At 49.8% G+C, this 22184-nt stretch overlaps 1 protein-coding gene and 1 pseudogene across 5 annotated transcripts in view; one reads left to right on the forward strand and one right to left on the reverse strand.

The window, feature by feature from the left end:
• Positions 1 to 22184, reverse strand: part of Dmtn (dematin actin binding protein) — a 33144-nt gene that overhangs the window by 2268 nt on the left and 8692 nt on the right. Inside the window, exons 1-15 of one of the 5 annotated variants that reach the window (XR_006145354.1) lie at positions 19400 to 19550; positions 19114 to 19188; positions 18582 to 18737; positions 17816 to 17860; positions 17380 to 17479; positions 17017 to 17073; positions 16650 to 16802; positions 14974 to 15098; positions 14386 to 14491; positions 6416 to 6480; positions 6229 to 6277; positions 6098 to 6105; positions 5872 to 5937; positions 5512 to 5592; positions 5204 to 5373 (exon numbers count right to left, since the gene is read on the reverse strand). Coding sequence is in view for 4 of the 5 variants with exons in the window: in XM_042667235.1 (XP_042523169.1) it covers positions 5260 to 5373; positions 5512 to 5592; positions 5872 to 5937; positions 6098 to 6105; positions 6229 to 6277; positions 6416 to 6480; positions 14386 to 14491; positions 14974 to 15098; positions 16650 to 16802; positions 17017 to 17073; positions 17380 to 17479; positions 17816 to 17860; positions 18582 to 18737; positions 19114 to 19188; positions 19400 to 19417 (1218 nt within the window). In the remaining variant the exon portion in view is untranslated. Of the gene's footprint in view, positions 1 to 4232; positions 5374 to 5511; positions 5593 to 5871; positions 5938 to 6097; positions 6106 to 6228; positions 6278 to 6415; positions 6481 to 14385; positions 14492 to 14973; positions 15099 to 16649; positions 16803 to 17016; positions 17074 to 17379; positions 17480 to 17815; positions 17861 to 18581; positions 18738 to 19113; positions 19189 to 19399; positions 19551 to 22184 lie in introns of those variants that run through there. The other 4 variants (XM_042667235.1, XM_042667237.1, XM_042667236.1 and 1 more) reach the window with 4 other exon arrangements.
• LOC122096649 lies at positions 11743 to 11819 on the forward strand (annotated as a pseudogene).

A 22184-nucleotide genomic window follows, 5' to 3' on the forward strand; every position in this document is an offset into this window, starting at 1 on the left:
ACACACACACACGCAAGCCAAAGAACTGGGAGTGATGGTACATGACTCTAGTCCCAGTGCTTTTGAGGCAAATGCAGGAAGATTATTAGTTCAAGGCCAGCCTACGCGATAGAGACCTTGCCTCAAAACAAACAAAAAATCAACTGAAAAATAGTAGTGCTAGCTACTACTCAGGAAACATCCATCCAGATAATAGTTTGAAGCCAGCTGGAGCAGCAAGGTATCCAATTAGCCAGTAAAATGCCAGATTGGAGGCATGGCTTAAGTGGTAGAGTGCCAGCCATGAGCAAGAAAACCCGTAGTTTACACCCAGGTATCAGGGCAAAACCAAAACAAATATTCACACTGTATGTGTTACGCCAAAAAAAAAAAAAAAAGTGTTGGTGATTTCCTTTAAAAAAATATACTGGGATTTGAATTCAGGCCTTAGCTACTTTCTACTCAGATGGTGCTAACCATTTGAACTATGTTCTCAACCTGTTAGTGTCTTTTCTGATGTATTGGATTTTGCTGCCACTGTTAGTTCATTTGGGGATGACCTTTGCAGAAAGCTTATTCTGTCACTCCAGGTAGAATGAAGGTCACTGACAGCTGGCTCTTTCAAATGCAAAGGTGCTAAGCCCACAGACATGGAGAGGACCCTAGCACTGCCTTGCTTTTTCCTTCCTTCCTTCCTTCCTTCCTTCCTTCCTTCCTTCCTTCCTTCCTTCCTTCCTTCCTTCCTTCCTTCCTTCCTTCCTTGTTTTGTGCCTGTACTGTGTGGCTTGAACTAGGGTCTGGATACTCCTTTAGCTCTTCACTCAAGGCTGGCACTCTACCACTTGAGCCACAGCTCCACTTCTGGCTTTTTGATGGATTAGTTGGAGATAAAAGAATCTCACAGACTTTCCTACCTGGGCTGGCTTTACACTGGGATCCTCAGATCTCAGCTAGGATGGATTACAGACATGAGCTAGGAGTGCTTGGCTTGGAAGAACTTTTTTTATACATCAGACAGTTTCTTTGTTCCATACTGATTACATAATTAACTACAAAATTCAACCTAAAAAACAGTAATAGATTTTAGTTTTTGACAGTCTGGGGCTTGAACTCAGGGCCTGGACACTGACCCTGAGCTTCTTTTGCTCAAGGCTAGCACTCTATCACTTGAGCCACAGTACCACTTGTGACTTTATCTGTTTGTGTGGTACTGAGGAATGGAACCCAGGGCTTCATGCACGCTAGGCAAGCACTCTACCACTAAACTACATTCCTAGCCCAAGATCTAACTTTAAAAAAAGCTTTGCTTAAAAAAAAAAGTTTGTAAATAACTGGAGGGAATATAGCAGGTTTTATGTCTGAGGAGCCTGGGGGATATTTCCTAAGGCTTTGGTTTAAGGACCTAGAGTCCTGCCTTGAGTAGCTCTAAATTCCCAGGAACTTAAAATACTCTGGGACTTGGTATCAAATGATCAAATTACACAGTATCCACTGGAGCTTGCAATGCTGACATTTCCCCTGTCAGCCGGGGAGCTTTGATAGACAGGGGTCTCCCTGGCCAGGTCATTGCTGTGTCCCTAGTGCCTAGCATGGTAATAAGTAAAGCCTGGTTTTGCTCCTTCTTGCCTGTCCTGTCCTGCTTCCCTTCAAAAACCAGCCCTACACATTGGGAAAGGTCTAGAGAGTTTGATGTTAGAGCATTTGCCCAACATGATCAATGTATTGAGTTCAACCTCTAGCAACAATAACAAAATCAGCAACCTGGAGGGTTGGTCCCCAGTCCCAGCTCATGAGTCGTATGTGAATTATCTCTGTTCCACAATTTTCTCATTTGTTGAAATGATAAAAATGACCTGTCTTACAGGATATGGTGGTGCATGCCTGTAATCCCAGCACTTAGGAGGCTGAGGCAGAAGAATCCAGAAGTCCAACAGTAGTCCAGAATCCCATGGTCCTGTCTTGAGAGAGAGGAGAGAGTGGGAGGGAGGGGGTGTTAATGGGCACCAGACCTATAATCCTAGCTACTATTCAAGAGGCTGCGATTGAGGATCACAGTTTAAGAAGCCAACCAAGGCAAGAAAGTCTCTGAGCCTCTTATCTCCAATTAACCTCAAAACAGTGGGAAGTACATCTGTGGCTCAAATGGTAGAGTGCTAGCCTTGAGCACAAAAGCTTAGGAACAGTGCCCAGGCCCAGAGTTCAAGTCCCAGGACTAGGGAGGAGCAGGGAGAGAGAGAAAGAATGAGCGAGGGGGGGGGGGATGGGCTAAAGTTCCGTGTGACTCACAGATTTGTTATAATGATAAAGAACTCTTACATAATTTAAAATATGCAACAGCACTCTTCTAAAATACTTGCTCAAGTTTGAATGATTATTATACACCTTGTACTCATTTTAGCCAAATGACAGGAAGATCGCCTGGAGCCTTGGTCTGACCTCAGCTCCTGTGCTACGGTCCTGTCTTGGACATCACCCGCTCACTGGTCCGTCAACGGCACACCTCTTCATGCACCCACTCAGCCTGTTCTAATCAGGTAATAACCAGTGTGTTCCCCCCCCCCCGCCCCTGCCCATCAGCTCCCCTCATAGACTTTGAGCCCCCAATCATATCTGCATCCCACAGCCTCCCTGCAGACATGAAGCTCCACAGCTTTTCCCCTGGGGAGGTCTTGGTTGACCAAACCGCCATCTCTTTCCCTTGGTTTCTACCTGATCTCTGCTCTTGCTGGTTTTCCTTTCCTGACTGATCCTTGACAGTCAGCTCAGGATACTGTCACACACTGGGGTTATATTGGGTGTTTGGCGTCCACAGTGAACAAGGAGCACCCTGGGCCCCATGGAGATGAACTTGACCGCCAAGGTAAGCAGAGGCCTTGGAGAAGTGTAAAGGCCCTTGTTCTTTCCAGCCCCTAGACACAAGTTTCTGTTCCCACCCTGCTACCATCACAGAGCCCTTGAAGAGGCTGCAAGGAAGCCCAGCTCCCGCATTCATAACCAGTCCCTCTGCGTCCATCATCAGCCCCCTGTAGCCATGACACAATGAATTGGGAAAGGGTAGTAGATGCCATCTGTCTATCCCCTCCAACTCTTTTTCTAGAAACATTTTTGTGTAGCTACTGGGGCTTGAATTCAGGGTCTCATGCTTTTGATTAGTTTACTCATAAAGAGATGGTAGTCAGGAGGTGAAAATCAGGAGGGTGAGAATTTAAGGCTAGTCCAGATAAAAAGATAGTGAGATACAGCCAGTATGGGATGGCTCACAACTGTAATTCTGGCTGTTCAGGAGGCTGAGATCTGAAGATCACAGTTTGGAACCAGCTGGGCAGGAAAGCCCGTGAGATTCTTATCTCCAATGTAACATCAAAAAACCTCAAGTGGAGCTGTGAATCAAGCAGTAGAGTGCTAGCCTTGAGCAAAAAAGTTCAAGGAGAACATTGGGGCCCTAAGTTCAAGCCCCAGGACTAGAACAGAAAAACGCAAACAAAAACATAATTATACCCATCTTAACCAATAATTCAGTGTGGTGTCTTACACCTGGCATCCAGCTATGTAGGATAATAAAACAAGAGGATCATGGTCCAAGCCAGATGCCAGTGGCTCACGCCTGTCATCCTAGCTACTCAGGAGGCTGAGATCTGAGGATCGTGGTTCAAAGCCAGCCCAGGCAGGAAAGTCCATGAGACTCTTATGTCCAATAAAAACCACTAGAAAACTGGAAGTGGCGCTGTGGCTCAAGCGGTAGAGCATTCATCTTGAGCTGAATAGTGTGGAGACAGCGCCCAAGCCCAGAGTTCAAGCCCCACAACCGACCAAAAAAAAAGAGGCTCATGGTCCAGGTTAGCCAGGTCAAAAAAAAAAAAAATGCAAGAACCTATATAAAAATAATGAAGGCAGGCTGGAAATTTGGCTTAGTGGTAGAGTGCTTTCCTAGCATGCATGAAGCCCTGGGTTTGATTCCTCACTACCACATAAACAGAAAAAGCCAGAAGTGGTGCTATGGCTCAAGTGGTAGAGTGCTAGCCTTGAGCAAAAGAAGCTCAGGGGTAGTGTCCAGGCCCTGAGTTCAAGCCCCAGCAGTAGCAATAATAATAATAATAATAATAATAATGAAGGCAAGAAGGGATAAGGGCATGATTCAACTGATAGAACATCTGTGTAGTAGGCTGGTGGCCCTGAGTTCAAATCCCAGTACTATCCCCACTCCATCCCACCCCACCCAAAAAAAAAACCACTAAAAGAAAACCAAATTGATGTAGGGACCCAATGCAACCTTTTAATTCCAAGCAGAGTCCTCTCAACATGATCTCACACACACAGTGGAAAGGGAATGCCAAGGTCTGGGCAGGAGCAAAACCCAGAGCTGGGCAAAAAAATATATATATAATTATATAAACATACGTATGTGAAGAGGAGAGCTGGGAGTGAGTAGTAGGGTAGGATTGGGCGAGAAAAGCTGCAGGGGGGGGGTGCCCCAATAAATTACATTCTGTAGACAGCTTAGATGGGGGGGGTGCATGGGAAAAGGTGGAGCCCTGGGAGCCAGGCCTCTCAGAGATGTCCCAAGCCTGGCCTCTTGACCCCATCCAAGGGAGGCTCGTGGCTTGGGCTCGTGGTCCCTGGGCAGGCGCTAGACGGAGGCATCCTAGCCGGCTTTGGCAGGAGGCTGGTGGTAGCTAGACATTGTATAGGCAGCATCTCCACTCTTAGCCAAGGCTTTTGGGGGAGCCCTGGAGGTAGAGCAAGGGTGGCGTTGAAGCTTGGGGTCACAAGTAGAGGACAGGGCAAGCTGGAGGGAGGATGGCCTCCTAATGGAGACCCAGCTGGAACCTGCCCCTGCCAGTCAGAGGAACAGGAAGCTCAGATACAGGGGGCTTCCAGAAAGGAGTGGAGGGGGGTCCACGTGGCAGGGAGACACAGGGTCCCACAGCCGGTCCACCTCTGTACAGGACAGCTGACAGCCTGACCACGAAGTGTCCCCTTCGTGCCCCTCACCCTCGTCACGTGGAGGAGTACAGGCAGGGAGAGGGGGCAAACATTAACTCGGTGTGTGCTGGAGTCCAGGCTGGGTTGAGTGAGGCAGTGGGGACCTGGGAGGAGCGGAGGAAGCCCCTGGCCATTGCGGGGTTCCAGGGGTCTTGGCTCCCCTTCTCCCTCAGCAGGGAGCTCTGCCCTACTTCTCACTGCTCCTACCGCCCACTGCTCCCAGCCCCCTGGGGAAGAGGATGCCCAGAGCCCTGGAGCGACAGGGAGGGACTGTCACCAAGAGGGTGGCAGGGACAGTCAGAAGAGTGCGGCCTTCTTCTTGAGCTCGTTCCGCTTCCACAGGGCCAGCTTGCTGAACTCTTCTGGAGACATGGCGAAGACCCTGGAGAAGTCCTCGGCGGACAGGTGTCTCTGTGGGGCCGGGGGGGGGGGGGGGGGAGGACATAGGCAGGTGAGGCTTGAGGCTCATCTCTGATGGCACCAAGACCCAGGTCCTCCCAAAGCGGGCATAGCCTTGTATTAGGCGGATGGAGCGCCTGCCCTGCATACCTCAAGCCTCATCCTATCCACCCCTGGGGGCAACTTGGTTCGTCCCTTGTTGGTCACCACCAGCATTTCATAGGGATAGATCTGGGGAGGAAGGGGGAGGGGCTCTGAGGCTCTTGAGAGTCTTCTGTCCATGCCAACACTCCACTGCCCGAGCCCCACCCCCTCGCCACGTCGACCTGCGGAGGAGCCATCGGGGTTCATGCCATTTCATTGCCATCCATTTCCCCAGCTTCTCGGTGATGCCACCCACCCCACCTCACCGTCTCCAGGAGGACCCCTAGCAAATGAGTTCAGCTTGCCTGCCTCGGCCCCGCCCCCGCTGCCCGCCCCCACCGTGGCAGCCAGGTCCCCTGCCCTCACCTTCTGCTCCAGCACACAGGGCAGGGAGTTCCCCCGGTCCATCCTCCCCCTCTGGCCCTCTCCGTTCTGGGGAGACCAAAGCCGAAGTGAGCCAGAGTGGGGTGGGGGACCTTCCCAGTCTTACCCCGGCTTCTTGAGTCTTCACATACACCCCTCCCCTTGTCCCCACACTGCCCCTGGCCTCCGATGATGCTCCTCCGCCTGCTCCCCTCCAGGGGGCACTCACCTGCAGGCCTGCAGAGAGAGAGCCATTGTTCAGAGCCAGCTCCCAGGGCCAGGGGGGGCTCTACACATGCCCCCTCCCCCAACAGACAGGCTGTCCAAGGAGCCTTGGACACAGGCCGCCAGGCTGCTCACCTGGGCTTCCTGCCTCACTCCCCGATGGGCTGAAGTCTGTGGACTGTAGCTAGGAAAGGCCACAAAGAGAGGAAGTTGGGATATTCTTAAGGGGTCCCTTTTGCCTCCCAGCACCCCCCAGATACTCAAGCACTTGGTCATTCGGAAGCTGGCCCCGGTCTCCCGGTCCTCTGTCAGGAGGCCTTACCCGGCTCAGGGTGGTCCTGCCATAGGAGGGAAGAGAAGATGACTTCGACGTTCCTGGGTGCAAAGCTGGAAGACAGCAAGAGGGCCTGGACTCAGTCCCTTGGTCAAGACAGTCCTTCCCAAGAAGCCTGGTTTTCCCACCCAGAACATGGCAGGAAAGGGGAGAGACTAAAAGGAGCCCAGTGGGGGCTTCTGCAGTGTCTAGAATACTTTTCCTCCTCTCTCTAACTAGAATTGTACCAAGTAAGTACACAATTGGGCCAAAGGCCTGAGTACTAAAATCTACAGCTGGAGCTGAGATTCAATGTCGTGAAATGGTGATTAGAGTGTCACTGTCACCTGTACAGTCACGTGACAGTGTAACGTGTAACTCCAGGGGTGTCACAAGTGACACTGACATACACATGTGAAATTCTAAGGTAAAAATGGAAATCTTGGGGCTGGGAATGTGGCTCAGTGGAAGACTGCTTGCCTAGCAGGCATGCAGCCCTGGGTTTGATTCCAAGTGACACTGACATACACGTGACCATTCTAAGGCAAAAATGGAAATCTTGGAGCTGGGAATGTGACTCAGTGGTAGAGTGCTTGCCTAGCAGGCATGAAGCCCTGGGTTTGATTCCTCAGTACCACATACACAGAAAAGGCCGGAAGTGGTGCTGTGGCTCAAGTGGTAGAGCGCTGGCTTTGAGCAAAAGAAGCTCAAGGACAGTGCCCAGGCCCTGAGTTCAAAGCCACAGGACTGGCTAAATAAATAATAGAAGTCGTAGAGCTCATTTCTGGATAAATAGAAGAGCTGGAAGAATCTCGTGGAACTCAGAGCTGAACCCATGCCTCAAGGCACAAATCTATCAGCTTCATTCTCCAGGCCTCAATTACTGGCTCTGCATTCTCAAAAACTGCTTTTGCAACTCTTCTCACCCACTCAGGACCTGCCAGTTGGGTCCTCTTGGTGTGGCTCAGCCACACAATCAAGCCAACAAGCAGCTTTTCTCTGCGGTCCATAGCAGACAACCCTCTCCAAGTGCCACATCCTGGCCAGAACTGCTTTGCCTACTCAGGCCCACTACCACTACCTGCTCTTTAGTCCTGTAGAGACCACCAGGTTCTTTATTTTGTTGTTTGTTGTTATTGTTCTGTTCTGTTTGGTTTTTGAAACAGCATCGGGTTATTAGCCCATGTTGATCTGGAATTCACTACTTGGCCCCAGGCTGGCCTCAAACTTGAGATCCTCTGCTTCAGTCCCCCCTCCCCCGACCCAGAATGCAGGGGTTACAGTCATACACCACCACGCCTAGTACAGATCTCTTGTTTCTTATCTCTGCATCGTCCTCATTTTCTGTCAGCGCCTTCTCAGCTTCCACCCATGGAGGGGTGTACGAACAACTTCATCAGTGCCTCCACTAGCCCGTCTGGCACTCAGTCCCTCAGCTCCTCCCTTACCAAACACTAATCCTCGATCAGCCCAAGTTCTCCCATCTAGCCCAAAGGATTTGGCAGAACTCAAGCCTTGTAGATTAACATCACTACAAAGGTAAGGCCTTGCGCCACTTCCCATCAGTAACTATTCTAAACTTCTACTAATTTTACCAAGCCATATCACGTTTTCTCAGTAGAGAGCCACAGCTTCTAACCTGGCCTGCTCTTGATGGAGACCTTGAGCAGTAGAGAAGGCCCTTCAAGCTAACCATACACATTCAAAGGGTCCGTCTCCTTCCACACACCAAGCCTTCCCACTCTACCAATCCTCCTGCTGCATCTTTACTAGACGTGTTCTCCAGGGACACCTGGGTGCCCTGCCCTTCCTTCCTATATCCAGTCTCATTTTCCTCTCCACATGACCATTATGTGTAAGTAGAGACTCCAGTGCCTAGCTCAGCCAAACTCAGCTCCCACTCTCATAACTTAGGTGGGACATTCAAACTCAACCTCTGCCCCTTTCCAGGGAAACTTGCCTTTTTTGTTATCTCAGTTCCAGGATGTCATTCTCCAGCACCCCAAAATCAAGTTCCAACATGTTTCACCCACATCCCCACATCCAATCTGCCACTGGATTCAATCCAATGGATTTGATCAATCTCTTAGATATTTCTCAGCCCCATTTCCTTTTCTCTAGATCCATGGAAGTTGTTAGACATTACACAGTGCTATTGATGGAATATTATTTTATTCCCCCTAAGTTTTCCACTGTTCAAATTTAACCCCATCATGAGGTATTAAGAAGATGGGAATGTAATCCAGGTGGTGAGGCCTTTGGAGGTGATTCAGATTAGGTAAGGTCATCATGGCAGCAGCCCCATGATTGAACCCTGGTGTCTTTACAAGAAGATGGCAGGGGGCTCAAGGAGTTTATTGCTTGTCTAGCAAGTGCAGCCCTATTACCATTACCACCTCCACAAAAAGAAAAGAAAAAAGAGAGCATTCAAATAGTCTAAGTGTTGCACCTTAAACTTCTAGAAAAACAGGAACAAGTTAAACTCAAAATTAACAATAGGAAGCAACAGTAAAGATCAGAGAAAAAAGTTAATGAAATGGAAACTTAAAAGAAAAACTATACCAGGCCAGGCACTGGTAGCGCACGCCTGTAATCCTAGCTACTTGGGAGGCTGAGATCTGAGGATCATGGTTCAAAGCCAGCCTGGGCAAGGAAAGTCTGTGAGACTCTTATCTCCAATTAACCACCAGAAAACCGGAAGTGGCACTGTGGTTCAAGTGGTAGAGTGCTAGCCTTGAGCTGAAGAGCTGAGGGACAGTGCCTAGGCCCAGAGTTCAAGCCCCACGACCAACCAAAAAATTAAAATTAAAAACAACTATGCAAAGAAATAAATTGGTTCTATGAAAAAAATAAGATTGGAAGTGGCGCTGTAGCTCAAGTGGTAGAACGCTTGCCTTGAGCTGAAGAGCTGAGGGACAGTGGCCAGGCACAGAGTTCAAGCCCCACAACTGACAAAAAAGAAAAAAATAAGATTGGTAAACCCCTACCCAACTTGACTAAAGACCCAAATGGCTAAAATTAAGAGATGAATATCATAAATCCAAAGAATCATGAGGGAATACATTGAAAACCCTATACTCAAACTGAAAATCTAGAAGAAATGGATAAATTTCTAGATATATTTGACTTACCAAAATTGAACAGGATAAATCACTTAAACAAATCTATAACAAGTGATGAAATTGAAGCAGTAATTCTCAGACCTTTAGAGAATAACTGAAACCAATATTCCCCAAACTATTCCATGAAACAGAAAGGTAAGGAACACTACTAAACACAAGTATCCCATTCATTCCAAAATCAGATACATACACACAGAAAAAAGAGAATTAAAGATCAATCTCTTTGATGAATACACCCAAAAATTTTCAATAAAATTCTTATGAACTGAATTAAAATACATTAAAAAAATTATACACCATGATGAAGTTGGTTTAATCCAAGAATGCAAGGATGGTTCACTATATGTAAATCAATAAATATAATACATCAAATAAACAGAACCAAGAACAAAAATCACATGATCATGTCAACTGATACAGAAAAACACCTTTGACAAAACATGAAACATTTGCTGGGTGCTGGTGGCTCACGTCTATAATCCTTGATACTCAGGAAGCCAAGATGTGAGGATTGTGGTTCAAAGCCAGCCCGGGCAAGAAAGTCCATGAGACTCTTATTTCCAATAAACCATCAGAAAACCAGAAGTAGCGCTGTGGCTCAAGTGGTAGAGAGCTTGCCTTGAGCTGAAGAGCTGAGGGACAACACCCAGGCCCCTCTAGAGTTCAAGCCCCATGATTGCAAAAAAATATAAATAAATAAATAAATAAGAGCTGGGAAGATGGCTCAGTGGTAGAGTGCTTGCCTTGCATGCATGAGGCCCTGGGTTCCATTCCTCAGCACCACATAAGCAGAAAAGGCTGGATGTGGCATTGTGGCTCAAGTGATAGAGCACTAGCCTTGAGCTGAAGAGCTGAGAGATAGTACCCAGGCCCAGATTTCAGGCCCCACGGCCAAATAAAATAAAATAAAGTATAAATAAATAAATAAACTCATTCAACATTTTTTAATGGTGAAACCTCTAAAGAAACTAGGACTAGAAGAACTATGCCTGCATTTAATAGTCTTTATGTGCTAAATCTATAGTCAACATCATATTGAGTAGAACAAAGTATTTTCTCTAAAGTCAAGAATGAACACAAGCCACGTGCTGGTGGCTCACACCTATAATTCTAGCTACTTAGGAGGCTGAGATCTGAGGATCACGGTTCAAAGCCAGCTTGGGCAGGAAAATCTGTGAAACTCTTATCTCCAATAAACCACCAGAAAACTGGAAGTGGCGCTGTGTCTCAAGTGGCAGAGTGCTAGCCTTGACCTGAGGAGATAATGGACAGTGCTCAGGCTCAGAGTTCAAGCCCCATGATTGAAAAAAAAAAAAAAAGAATGAATACAAAAACACCTGCCCTACTTTTGTGCAATATGATAATAGAAATCCTGCTAAAGCAATTAAGGCAGGAAAAATGAAAGGGATTCAAATTGTCACAATTTGCAAATCATCTGATCCTATATTTAACAGACTCTACAGACTCCACCAAAAAACTTATAGATCTGATAACACTTTTGGAAATATAGCAGGATATAAAATCAACACTCAAAAAATCAATAGTTTTTCTATATTCCAACAATGACTAGTCAAAGAAGTCAGGGAAATAATTCCATTCATAACTGCCTAAAAACAATCGAACACTTGAGTTATTAACTAAGGAAGTAAAGGTCTCTACAATAAAAACTATAAAACCTTGGAAGAAAGAAACTAAAGAAGACACCAGAAGATGGAGATATTCACATGTTCATGGATTTGTAGAATCAATATATCTAGACTACCAACAGCAATCTATAGATTTGATGAAATACTCAAAGTCCTGTTAGTCTTGATAGGAATAGAAAAATCAATCAAAAAATTTCATAATGAACCAGTGGCTCACACCTGTAATCCTAGGTACTCAGGGGGCTAGATCTGAGGATCAAGGTTTGAAGCCATCCTAGGCAGAAAAATCTGTGAGACTTTATCTCCAATTAACCACCAGAAAACTAGAAGTAGAGCTGTGGCTCAAAGTAGTAGAGTACTAGCCTTGAGCTCAAAGGACAGCACCCAGTCCCTGAGTTCAAGTTCAACCACTGACCAATAGAAAATTCATAAAGGACCCTGAATGGCAAGATCAATTCTGAATAAAAAGAGTAACACTGAATATATCACAATACCAGACTTCAAATTATCCCTGAACTCTCTGTTTGGGCTAATAAGTGGTTGTCCTTAAATTCAAGATCATCCTGCTAAAACTATACTTCCAGGGATCATTTCTATAGTTTGTTACTAGAGAAATCTCACTGATTGTGTAGAGTACCGCATGGTTTCCCTTATTTGTAATAACTAGTATATGTGTAGGACAAGCAGAAAAGGCCAAAAGCTATGTACATATGACCATATAAGCTAATGTTAAGCAAAATGAACCCCAAGATAGGGACACAAATATCTTTTTTCTTTCTTGTTATTGTTTCTAACGTATTTATAATGTACCATGTGGGTTTTTTTTGTTGTTGTTGCTTTGTATGTTCCCCCCCATGGTATAACCCTGCTTTCACTGTATTTGCTGTCGGTGCCCTGCATCTTGTATATACATTTCTCTAATTCGGGGAGGGGAAGGGAAAAAACCAAAATGCTTAAATAAGGATACAGGTTGGCTCATTGTAATAATGAGATGTACAAAACACTATGTTGAAAACGAACTTTACAACTTCGGTGGAGGGGGTGGGGGGAGGATAGCTGCGGAGGTGGAAGGGAAGGGATGGTAGGGGAAAACAAAGGAGGAGGCAACAATGCTCAGTTGGAAATGTACTCATTACCTTGCTTATGTAACTGTAACCCCTCTGTACAGCATTTTTACAATAAAAAATGTACAAGAAAAGATCATCCCACCTTAGTCTTCTGATATATATCATCCCATAGATAGATAGACAGACAGACAGACAGACAGACAGATAGAGATACTTATGTGATTCTAACTATGGGACTATGTAGGGGGAGAAGGAGAAGGAGAGAGGGAAAAAAGAAATATGGAGTGAGAATAACTTTGAAATATAGTGCATGGGCTGGGAATGTGGCTCAGTGGTAGAGTTCTTGCCTAGCATGATGAAGTCCTGGGTTCAATTACTCAGTACCACATAAACAGTAAAAGCAGAAGTGGTGCTGTGGCTCTAGCAGTAGAGTACTATCTTGCGCCAAAAACAAACAAACAACAACAACAACAACTTAGGGACGGTGCCTAGGTCCTGTGTCCAAGCCCCAGGACTGACAAAAAAAAAAAAGAAAAGAAAAAAGAAATATAGTGCAACTATGTATGAAGATGGCCTAAAGAAACACAGTGGGAAACTCAATGGAAGCTGTTGATCAATAGGGGATTGAAGGGAAGGGAAGGGGAAGAGAAAGCAAGAGAGGGGTGTTCTAAGCAAAACATGTACATGCACATCTGAAACACAGTGAAATCTCTTTGTCCAATTAACACACACTAAAAAAAGAATGAAACCGGGTTCTGGTGGCTCACGCCTGTAATCTTAGCTGCTCAGGAGACTGAGATTCAGTTCAAAGCCAGCCCTGGGCAGGAAAGACCGTGAGACTCTTATCTCCAGTAAACCACCAGAAAACCAGAAGTGGCACTGTGGCTCAAGTGGTAGAGCGCTCACCTTGAGCTGAAGAGCTGAGGGACAGAGCCCAGGCCCAGAGTTCAAGCTCCATGACCAACAACAAAAAAAAAAGGAAGAAAAAGAGAAAAGAAAAGAGCCCAGTGGCTCACACCTGTAATCCTAGCTACTCAGGAGTCTGAGCTCTGAGGACTGAGGATCGAAGCCAACCCAGACAGGAAAGTCTGTGAGACTCCTATCTCCAATTAAATCACAGAAAAAGCCAAAAGTGGCCCAGAGTTCAAGCCTCAGGACTGGCAGAGAAGGGGGTGGGGGAAGAGAAGGAGAAGGAGGAGAAGAGACATGAGAGTAAAACTGGCTCAGCTGGGAGGGCCGGTCCTGGGAGCAGGGAGGACTGATGAAGAGGGTAAGTGGGAATGAGTATGGCTGAGGTAGTTTATTTTCATGTCTGAAACTGAACAAGGAAATCTGTTGAAACTGTGAACAGACTCAAAGGCCTGGCCCACTGTATTCATCTCGGCCTCACTGGGGGATGCTCTCTTATTCTGTCTCCAGCTGTCCTCTGGCCATTCAGTGTTTCATGCTCCCTGCCTTTGCCCCCATGCTGTTCTGGTTATCTGCCCTGGCCTTCGCTTCCATTCCCTCAGTTGGCTTTATCTTCCTCGGAGACTCAGTTTAACCTCAGGCTTTGTTGCTGTTCTTTCCAGACACCCACTGAGCTCTCTGTACCATGCCTGCCACACTGCTCCAAACCCCAGGTTCCATGTCAGACTCCTCTGCTGACTACAAGCTACCAGAGGACACCAATGAGGATGCAGTCTTCACTGGGAATGTCCCCAGTGCCTGGCACCTGGCAGACCCTCCATAACTACCAGTTAAATGTAAAAAACCTGCCAACCCAAGTCAGGGGTGGGTGCCCCATACCTGTGAGCTTAGCTATTCTGGAGGCTGAGACCTGAGAATCGTGGTACAAAGCCAGCCTGGGTGGGAAAGTCTGTGAGACTCTTCTCTCTAATTAAACACCAAAAAGCTGGAAGTATTGCTGTGGCTCAAGTGGTAGGAGCACTCATTTTGTGCAGAAAAAAAGCTAAGGGACAGCACCCGGGTCCGGAGTACAAAAAAAGCAAGCAAGCAAACAAGCAAACCAAAAACAACACATAACTCTGCCAGCCCTACTTATGCTGGCCTCTCCTTCCATCCACTGCTGCCAGGGGCTGGTATTCTCACCCTAAGGGGGGCATGCAGTCCCCCTGGTCCCCAGCCCTCTCCAGGGTACTCACAGGTGTGGAAGGGTGTCCTGTCAGGCAGGGAGCGGGTTTTCCTCCGGATGGGCAATGACTTCTCCATCTCTTCTTTTAAGATCATCTTTCCCAAGTTGGAAGTAACCTGAGGCAGGAGAAAGGAGGATAAGGCCAAAGCCTAGGTACTGGACTGTCGGCTACAAACTGCCCAGCGTTGCTAGACTGCAGGACTAGAGATGGCGTTTCCAGGTAGATTCCCAAGCCCTGGGGCCCATGGAGCTCCTCAGCTTTACTGTAGAACCCTGCACCACGTCACCAACTATGGCCTTCCCACGCTTCCCAACCTCTCTCCCCTCCCCTGGACCAGTAACCCACACTCCCCTTTTTCCAAGACCTGGCCCACCCTTCCCTGGGCTTTAAATCCTAATATCAAGTGGTGTCGCTGTCAAAGCAGCCCACAAGCCAAGTGGCCCTTGGGAAGCAGTCTCTCAGATTCCTGAGGGAGGAGAGGAAATTCTTCCCTGTTCTGATTCAGATTTTTTTTTTTGTGACATGCACAGTTTAGACTAGCCACAGGACTAGAACATTAGTCCCCAAAGATACCAGGCTGGGGTTCTGAGATGCTACCTTACTGAGTTCTTCCTTCTGACGCTCCCTGATCGCCTTAATCTCCTCTTCTGAGTCATCATCTTCGTCTTCCTCCTCTTCTTCTGCCCCCTTGCGAGATGCTTTCCGCTTCCTCCATTCGGTCTCTAGGAGACATAGGCAAGAGAGGCAGCTCAGTCAATCATCGCTCTTTGCAGGTGCGGGGCTGGACCTCAAGCACAACCCTATTTCTTTTTATTTTCAATTTAAAACATTGTTTTGAAGATGAGGTTTTGCTGTCTCTCTTCACTGTCCCTGGGAGCTCTGCTGAGGAATCCTGTTATCACGGAGTCTAAACAGATCTGTTGCAAAGGCCAACTTGCACTTCCTGGACTGGTGATCCTCATGCCTCAGCCTCCCATGTATCTGGGACTTCAGGGGTGAACCATTATGCCCAGCAGAACAAATTATTAAAAAAAAACACACACACACAACAAAAACCTGCTTGTGGTTCATGCCTATAATCCTAGCTATTAAATAGGCTGTGGTGAGACTCTGTGTGTGTTTGTGTGTGTGTGTGTGTGTGTTGGTAACTAGGGCTTGACCTCAGGGTCTGGACACTGTCCATTAGCTTTTTCTGCTCAAGGCTGGAGCTCTAGCTCTACCATTTGACTCACAGCTTCACTTCTAGATTTTCAATGGAGGTAAGAGTCTCACAAACCACTGTTCACAAAGAAATGTACTCAATACCTGACTTATGTAACTTTAACCCCTCTGTACATCACCTTTACAATAAACATTAAAACATTTTTTTTTTTTTTTGGTCAGTCATGGGGCCTGAACTCTGGGCCTGGGCGCTGTCCCTCAGCTCTTCAGCTGTAGACTAGTGCTCTACTACTTGAGCCTCAGCCCCACTTCTGGCTTTCTCTGCTTTTGTGGTGCTGAGGAATCGAACCCAGGGCCTCATGCATGCAAGACAAGCACTCTACCACTGAGCCACCTTCCCAGCCCCTAAACATTAAAATTTATTTTTTAAAAAGAGTCTCACAAACTTTCCTGCCTGGGCTAGCTTCAAACTGTGAGCCTCAGATTTCAGCCTGCTGAGTAGTTAGGGTTACAGGTTTGAGCCCCTGGTGCCTTGCTCCAAGAGACTCTTAAAGGAAGTTAACTAGCAAAAAGCTAGAAATGAAGGTATGGCTCAACTGATAGAGTGCCAGCCCTAAACAAAAAAAGCCAAACACACCAAGCTCTGAGTTCAAGTCCTAGAACTGGTAAACAAACAAATGAATGAATAAATAAAGTAGAGGTTTGGGAGTGAAACACAGTGGCAGATTGTATCCTTGGCACATGTGAGTCCCTGGGTTCAATCCTTGGCACCAATAATTGATTCATAAGAGTATCATTTCCTCGCCTTCCTATGAAGCTGGTAGGAAACACATACACATGACTTAAATTCACTGGGGACTGAGACCTTCTCTTATTTATTTTCCTCTGGAGATCTGAGAAGTGTCTGCTGACCAGATCCATGAACAAGGCAAGGAGTAACTGGCAGGCAGGCCTCCAGAGCATCATGGCAGGAGGTAGGGCAACAAGCCTGGGTGCCGATGAAGGTGAAAACAACAACACCAACAAACCCTAAGAGGAACCCTGGGCTGTGGAGTAGGGTGGAGGAGTAGTGGGGAGGGGGCCCTTGCCTCCCCCCTCCTCAGTTTCCCTACCCACTACAGCCAGTGAAGGGGGACATGGCCAGTAGTCGGTTTCGATCTTGGCCGGCTGGTTGGGATCCGGGGGCTGTGCTGCGGGGAACTTGGACGACTCGATGATGAGGTCCTCGATGAGGTGCTTGCTCTGCGGGCTGCCTCCCATGGACTCTGAAGACAGAGGTGAGAGACAGTCCTCACACAGCCCCCCCCCCCATGCCTCGGGCTAACCTGGACCACCCAGGGTCCCCAGCTCTGTCACTGGTCCCCTCGCGCCTGTGAAATTACAGATATAAAAAGCAACACGCAGCAAAGAGCACAGGGCCAATATTCCGTGCTGTCACACACAGGTATCCATCTATCTCCCTGCCAGGCAGCCCCTTACCTCTCTGCTTATAGATGGGTGGCTTCTTGTAGATGTTGGAGTCTGGGCGGGTAGTCTCTGGGAGGGGAAATAAAGGCAGATGAGAAGGAGCATATGCTGATGGCAGGGGACGCTGGGTAGAGAAGAGGATGGGCCAAGTGGGGTGGGTCAAGAGCCAGGACAGAACTGGAGGCCCTGGCACTGTGCTTCAGAGCACTGGGGAAGACGGTGACGGGCACACTGGCACTGGGGTCCTAGCATTCTGGAGTGCACTGGTGAGCTGGTCCCTCAGGGAATGGGAGAGATGGAGAGTAAGAGACTCGGGGTGCTGAGGAGATGTAAGTCACAGGGAATAGGTGGAGTCAGGCCGACAACCAAACCTACCGGGATGGTGGAAATGGGGCAGGCTGGTCCTGGGGGTTCCTGTGGTTCTTGGGGTTGACACCTGAGAGATGATTCCAGGGGTCCGGCTGTCCGCCCACACCTGCAGAGCAGAAGCATGTTTCTCCTACATCCCCTGCCCCCACACCTCCGAACAGCCCACAGCACGCCCTTCACTCCTACCATCCGAGTGCTCCCACCTTACACCAACACCCCTGAGCCCAGGGCAAAGACTCCCAAGGCCTCAGCCCGCTCACGATGCCTGTCCAGGGACAAAGGCTTAAGCAAGGCCCCGAATCAGACAGAGCCGGCCAGTGACGGGGCAGGATCTGCTTATTCTGCTGTACTCTGGGCTCTGCAGAGCCCTTTCTGGACACAGGGAGATCTGGGACCCCATCCCTACAGGGTTGAGGAAGTCTCAGTGTTGGGGCACACTCACCTCTGGGGAGGGTGGGGGGGATGTGGATTTGGGGGACAGCGAGCGCTGTGAATGGAGAGGAGAGTGGTCAGTCACAGGATTAAACCCCACCCCAACTCCACACACTTCCCTAGCCACCCTTCTCTCTCAGGGCCTTGCCAATTCTCAGTCCAGCCTTCTGTCCTTCCTATCCCCAGCATGCTCCTGACAAGATCCTGACTCTTTCTGTATGGAGCATAAAAAAGCATAGGATCTTGGGGCAGTGTGCCCAGCGCACTGAGGGCCAGCCATGACCCTGTGCCGAGAGCCTGACAACGAAGCTCAGGAACAAGGCCACAAGCAGCCAGGGATAAAGCATAGACTTCAATCTAGGTACCTACCGCTCCACAGTCAGGCTGCACCCCACCTTTTACTTCAATACCCGCTCGGACACTGCACCATGTACTCTGACAGTTTATGGGGTGAATGGATAGGAGGGGAACCGAGGCAACCACACACCAGCACTTTAAGTTCAGCATTTCTGAGATCTCTCTACACACTCCATCCTTTTCCTACCGGGGAACCCCTCCCCCCCCCCCCCCCACTTCATGCTGTTGCTATTGAACTATGGCTGCCCTTGCTTTCTACTTCCCAGCCATACCCCAGCCTCGAGTATTGCTGTCCACTCCCCCCTCTCTCTCTCCCACATGGAGTTGACTGCACCTCCAGGGAGACTAACCCAGAGAGAGTCCATTCACCAGCCTCCCCCAGGCCCAACCCTCACTCCTGGAACTGGAAATACCCCTACCTCCCGGCTCCTGGGCAGCTCCACGTGTTCCAGAAGGGAGTAGGTGAAGTGGGGCTCGTAGATCATGAGGTCGGGCCGCTCGATGTCCAGAATGGCCTTGTCTTTGGGGATGGCAGCCAAGTCCTTGTAGCCCAGCACCTGGTTGTCCATCTTGGCCTAAGGGAAAATGGGCACAGATGGAACAGGTCCTGGGAAGGCCTCGCTTGGCACACTGGCCTCACCGGTTGAAATTTACTTTCTTACCAAGAAAGCAGTCATTCTAGGCGTTCACAAGTTACTAACTCCAGCTGTGTTCAGCCTAAACATTTAGGGTGTCACCTGAGAAATGACAGTCCTTTGCCTGGCACTTCGTGTACAGCCAGACATGACAGCGAAGGGGGCGGCGGGAAGCTTGGAGGGGCCTCCAGCTTCTGCCCACGTGCCAGGATCACCATAGGAGCGTGGGGGTGCTCTGGCGGGGGTGGGAGGAAGCTGGGGTCCGGGCCCTCCCTCCGCCCCAAATGAGGAGTGGGTGGCCTACTGGGGTACTCACCACGATGCTGGAGGGAGAGCCGGGCACACTGGAGTCTCGGGAGGAGCTGACGCTCCCGGGGGAGGTAAGAGGTTGCTGGGGAGAGCGAGAAGGGGGGCCGGGTGGGCGTGTGCGTGGCTGCGAGGGCGGGGAGGGAGGCGGGGGTCTGCCCTAGGCGGGGGAGGGCCCGGTGCGGTGCGCGGCCGAGGCCACCAGGTGGCGCCGTCGCACTCCCGGGCTGACCCCAGCGGCCCGCGGTCCACCCCCGACCCCGCACCCGGCCCGCGGGGCGCCCGGGGCACCGCACCTTCTGCAGCCGCTCCATGCGGAGGCCGAGGCCGGTACGCGCGGGGTGAGGACAGGCGTCAGGCGCGGCCCAGCTCCCACGATGCAGGCGTCCCACCGCGCCGTAGGGTCCTCATCCCTCGGCGGATGCGCGGCTAGGGCGGAGGGGGGCTCTGCGGGGCGGAAGGGGCGTCAGGCTCGGGGGCGGGGGGGGGGGTCCCCGCGCGGCGGGCCGTGCGCTCAGCCCCGGGGAGCGCGCGCCCCGCACGCGGCCCCGCGCGCTGCGTTGGCGAGCCATTGTTCTCCGGAGGAAATGACGGCAGGGGTCAGCCGGCCTGCCCGGGCTGTGGCCTCCGCATCCCCAGCCGGTGCCACCTCTGCCCCGCCCGGGGCGGGGTCCCCGCAGTCAGGTCCCCTCCCGGCCTCTATGCCCCAGCCACCCCCCCCCCCCCGCCCCTCCATCCACCGGGCCCGCTTCTTCCTTCTCCGCCCCGGGAAGGCTTGGCACACTCGGAGGGACTGAGTCATACCGGAGCCGTGGACGCACGACACACGAGGAGCAGAGGACAGAGGGACAGAGGGACAGAGGGACGGGGACGTGTCCCTCTGGGTGTGAGGTCAGCGCCCTGGACCGGCTACTCCTGCCCCCCCCCCATGGCAGCCACTCGGCAAAGCACCCCCAGGCAGGCCTGGGCTATGTCCCTGCACCCCACAAAGTCTCCGGCCCGGTGGTATTGAGAATGCCCCCCAAGGCCCACCGCCCCGCCTGGCCAGCCCTGCGCGCTTTGTAAGTGGGGACGTGAGCTCTGTCTGCGTAGGAGACAGTCGAAGGGTCAGGTCTTCCTGGGCGGCTCCCTAGGCCGCTCCCTCGGCTGCTCCCTCTCCCTCCTCCCTGCACCCAAGAAAAGCAGGGGCTGCCATCTCCCCCCCCCCCCCCCCCAAGAAGCCACAAAGTCCCTGGTGCTGGTGGCTCAGGCCTGTCATCCTAGCTATGCTCCAGAGGCTGAGAGCTGAATTGTGCAATGATAATTAAGCCTCGAGGTTGATATTAAAGAAACCTTAAAAAGAAAAATCGCAGGAGAGTAGTACTGTCCCCGCTTCAGAGGGCTGCTGGAGACCACTAGGTAAGCTGCAGCATGAGAAGTGTATAAAGCACCATGTATTCCATGAAGAAGGTTCGCTGCAATATTCCTACCTCCCAGTGACTGAGGAAGGTAGGGGGCTTTTCCAGAGTTCATTCCTAGCAACAGAGTTATACATAAAAGACCACTGGTCTCCCAGTCTGTTTTTTTCTTTTCTTTTCTTTTCTTTTTTTGGTGCTAATCCTGGAGCTTGAACTCAGGGCCTGGACGCTGTTCCTCAGCTTTTTCACTCAAGGCTAATGCTCTACCACTCGGGCCATAGTTGCACTTCCAGCTTTTTGGTGGAAGATAAGCATTTCATGGATTTTTCTGCCTGGGCCAGGCAGAACTGTGATCCTCAGATCTCAATCTCCTTAGTAGCTGGGATTATAGGTGCCCCAGCTTCCCAATCTTTTTATCTATACTTAAAAAATCAGGTATAATACTGGGGTTTGGCCCCAAAACGTTGCCCTCGCTAGGCAGGCTCTCTGACATGGAATCAACGCCTCCAGCACTTGTTGCTTTCATTTTGAGATAGGGTCTGGCTTTTTCTTCCTGGGTCAGGCTGCACAGCAGTCCTATGGATGCTTCCCTCCATAGCTGGGGAACAGGCATGGGCCATCTTGTCCAGCTTTATCTATTTGTAGTATCAGCCAGTCTGCGGCTCACCCAATCACCAAATTCTCCACCGGCAGCACAGAGTTCACTTCCCCTCCCCACCCCTCTGTTCCCAGGCCATTCATCCTTCCAGGGTCCTCAAAGCCCCCGCCCCTCCACGGCTAGTCTCTACTCTGGAGATTCAAAGCAAGGGGTATGTAAGCAAGCACTTCATCATAGGCTGAGGCATGGGAGGGACTCAGTGTGGACTTCTAGAGGCAGCAGCCATAGTACCTCGAGAACTCTCACTAGACACACAGTCTGTTAGGTACTTGGACAAACACCAGAAAGCATGATTTGGTGTGATCCTGCAAGGGTAAGCCCATTTTAAAGATGAGAACACTGAGGCTGGCCAAGGCTGAGGAGCTGAGGATGGCAGTCTCCAGCATGGTGAGATTCTCTAGGACTGCCCAAAGCTCAACCACATGTATGAGGAGAGTCCAGGACCTTCCAGATTTTTCAAGTCCCTTTGGAGTTCTAGAACCAAGGCATCTCTAAGACAAAGCTCCAACTATCACACACACCCATGCATGGGAAGATTCCAATCTAGAGGTTCAATGCCTCTCAAACTTTCTTGGTGCTCACTTGGAAATGCTTTTTATTCTGTCCATCTGCTCATCCATCCATCCATCCATCTTCCTATCTACCCATCTGTCCACCCACTCGTCTGTCCTCCCATCTATCATTCATCCATCTACCTGTTCATCCATCTATCCTATCCACCCATCATCCATTCATCCTCCTATCTGTCCATCCATCCTCTCATCCATCTTCCCATCTACCCATCTATCCACCCACTCACCTATCCATCCACCCTCCATCCATCCTTCCATCTCCCCATCCACCTGCCTATCTGCTCATCTAGCCCTCCATCCATCCTTCCATCTCCCCATCCACCTGCCTATCTGCTCATCTAGCCCTCCATCCATCCTTCCATCTCCCCATCCACCTGCCTATCTGCTCATCTAGCCCTCCATCCAGCCACTCACCCACTCACATATTGCTCTACCCACTGCATGCACACCTTCT

The sequence above is a fragment of the Dipodomys spectabilis genome, unplaced genomic scaffold, assembly GCF_019054845.1.
Source record: "Dipodomys spectabilis isolate Male_0828 unplaced genomic scaffold, ASM1905484v1 ptg000380l, whole genome shotgun sequence".
In the NCBI taxonomy this organism is placed as follows: domain Eukaryota; kingdom Metazoa; phylum Chordata; class Mammalia; order Rodentia; family Heteromyidae; genus Dipodomys; species Dipodomys spectabilis.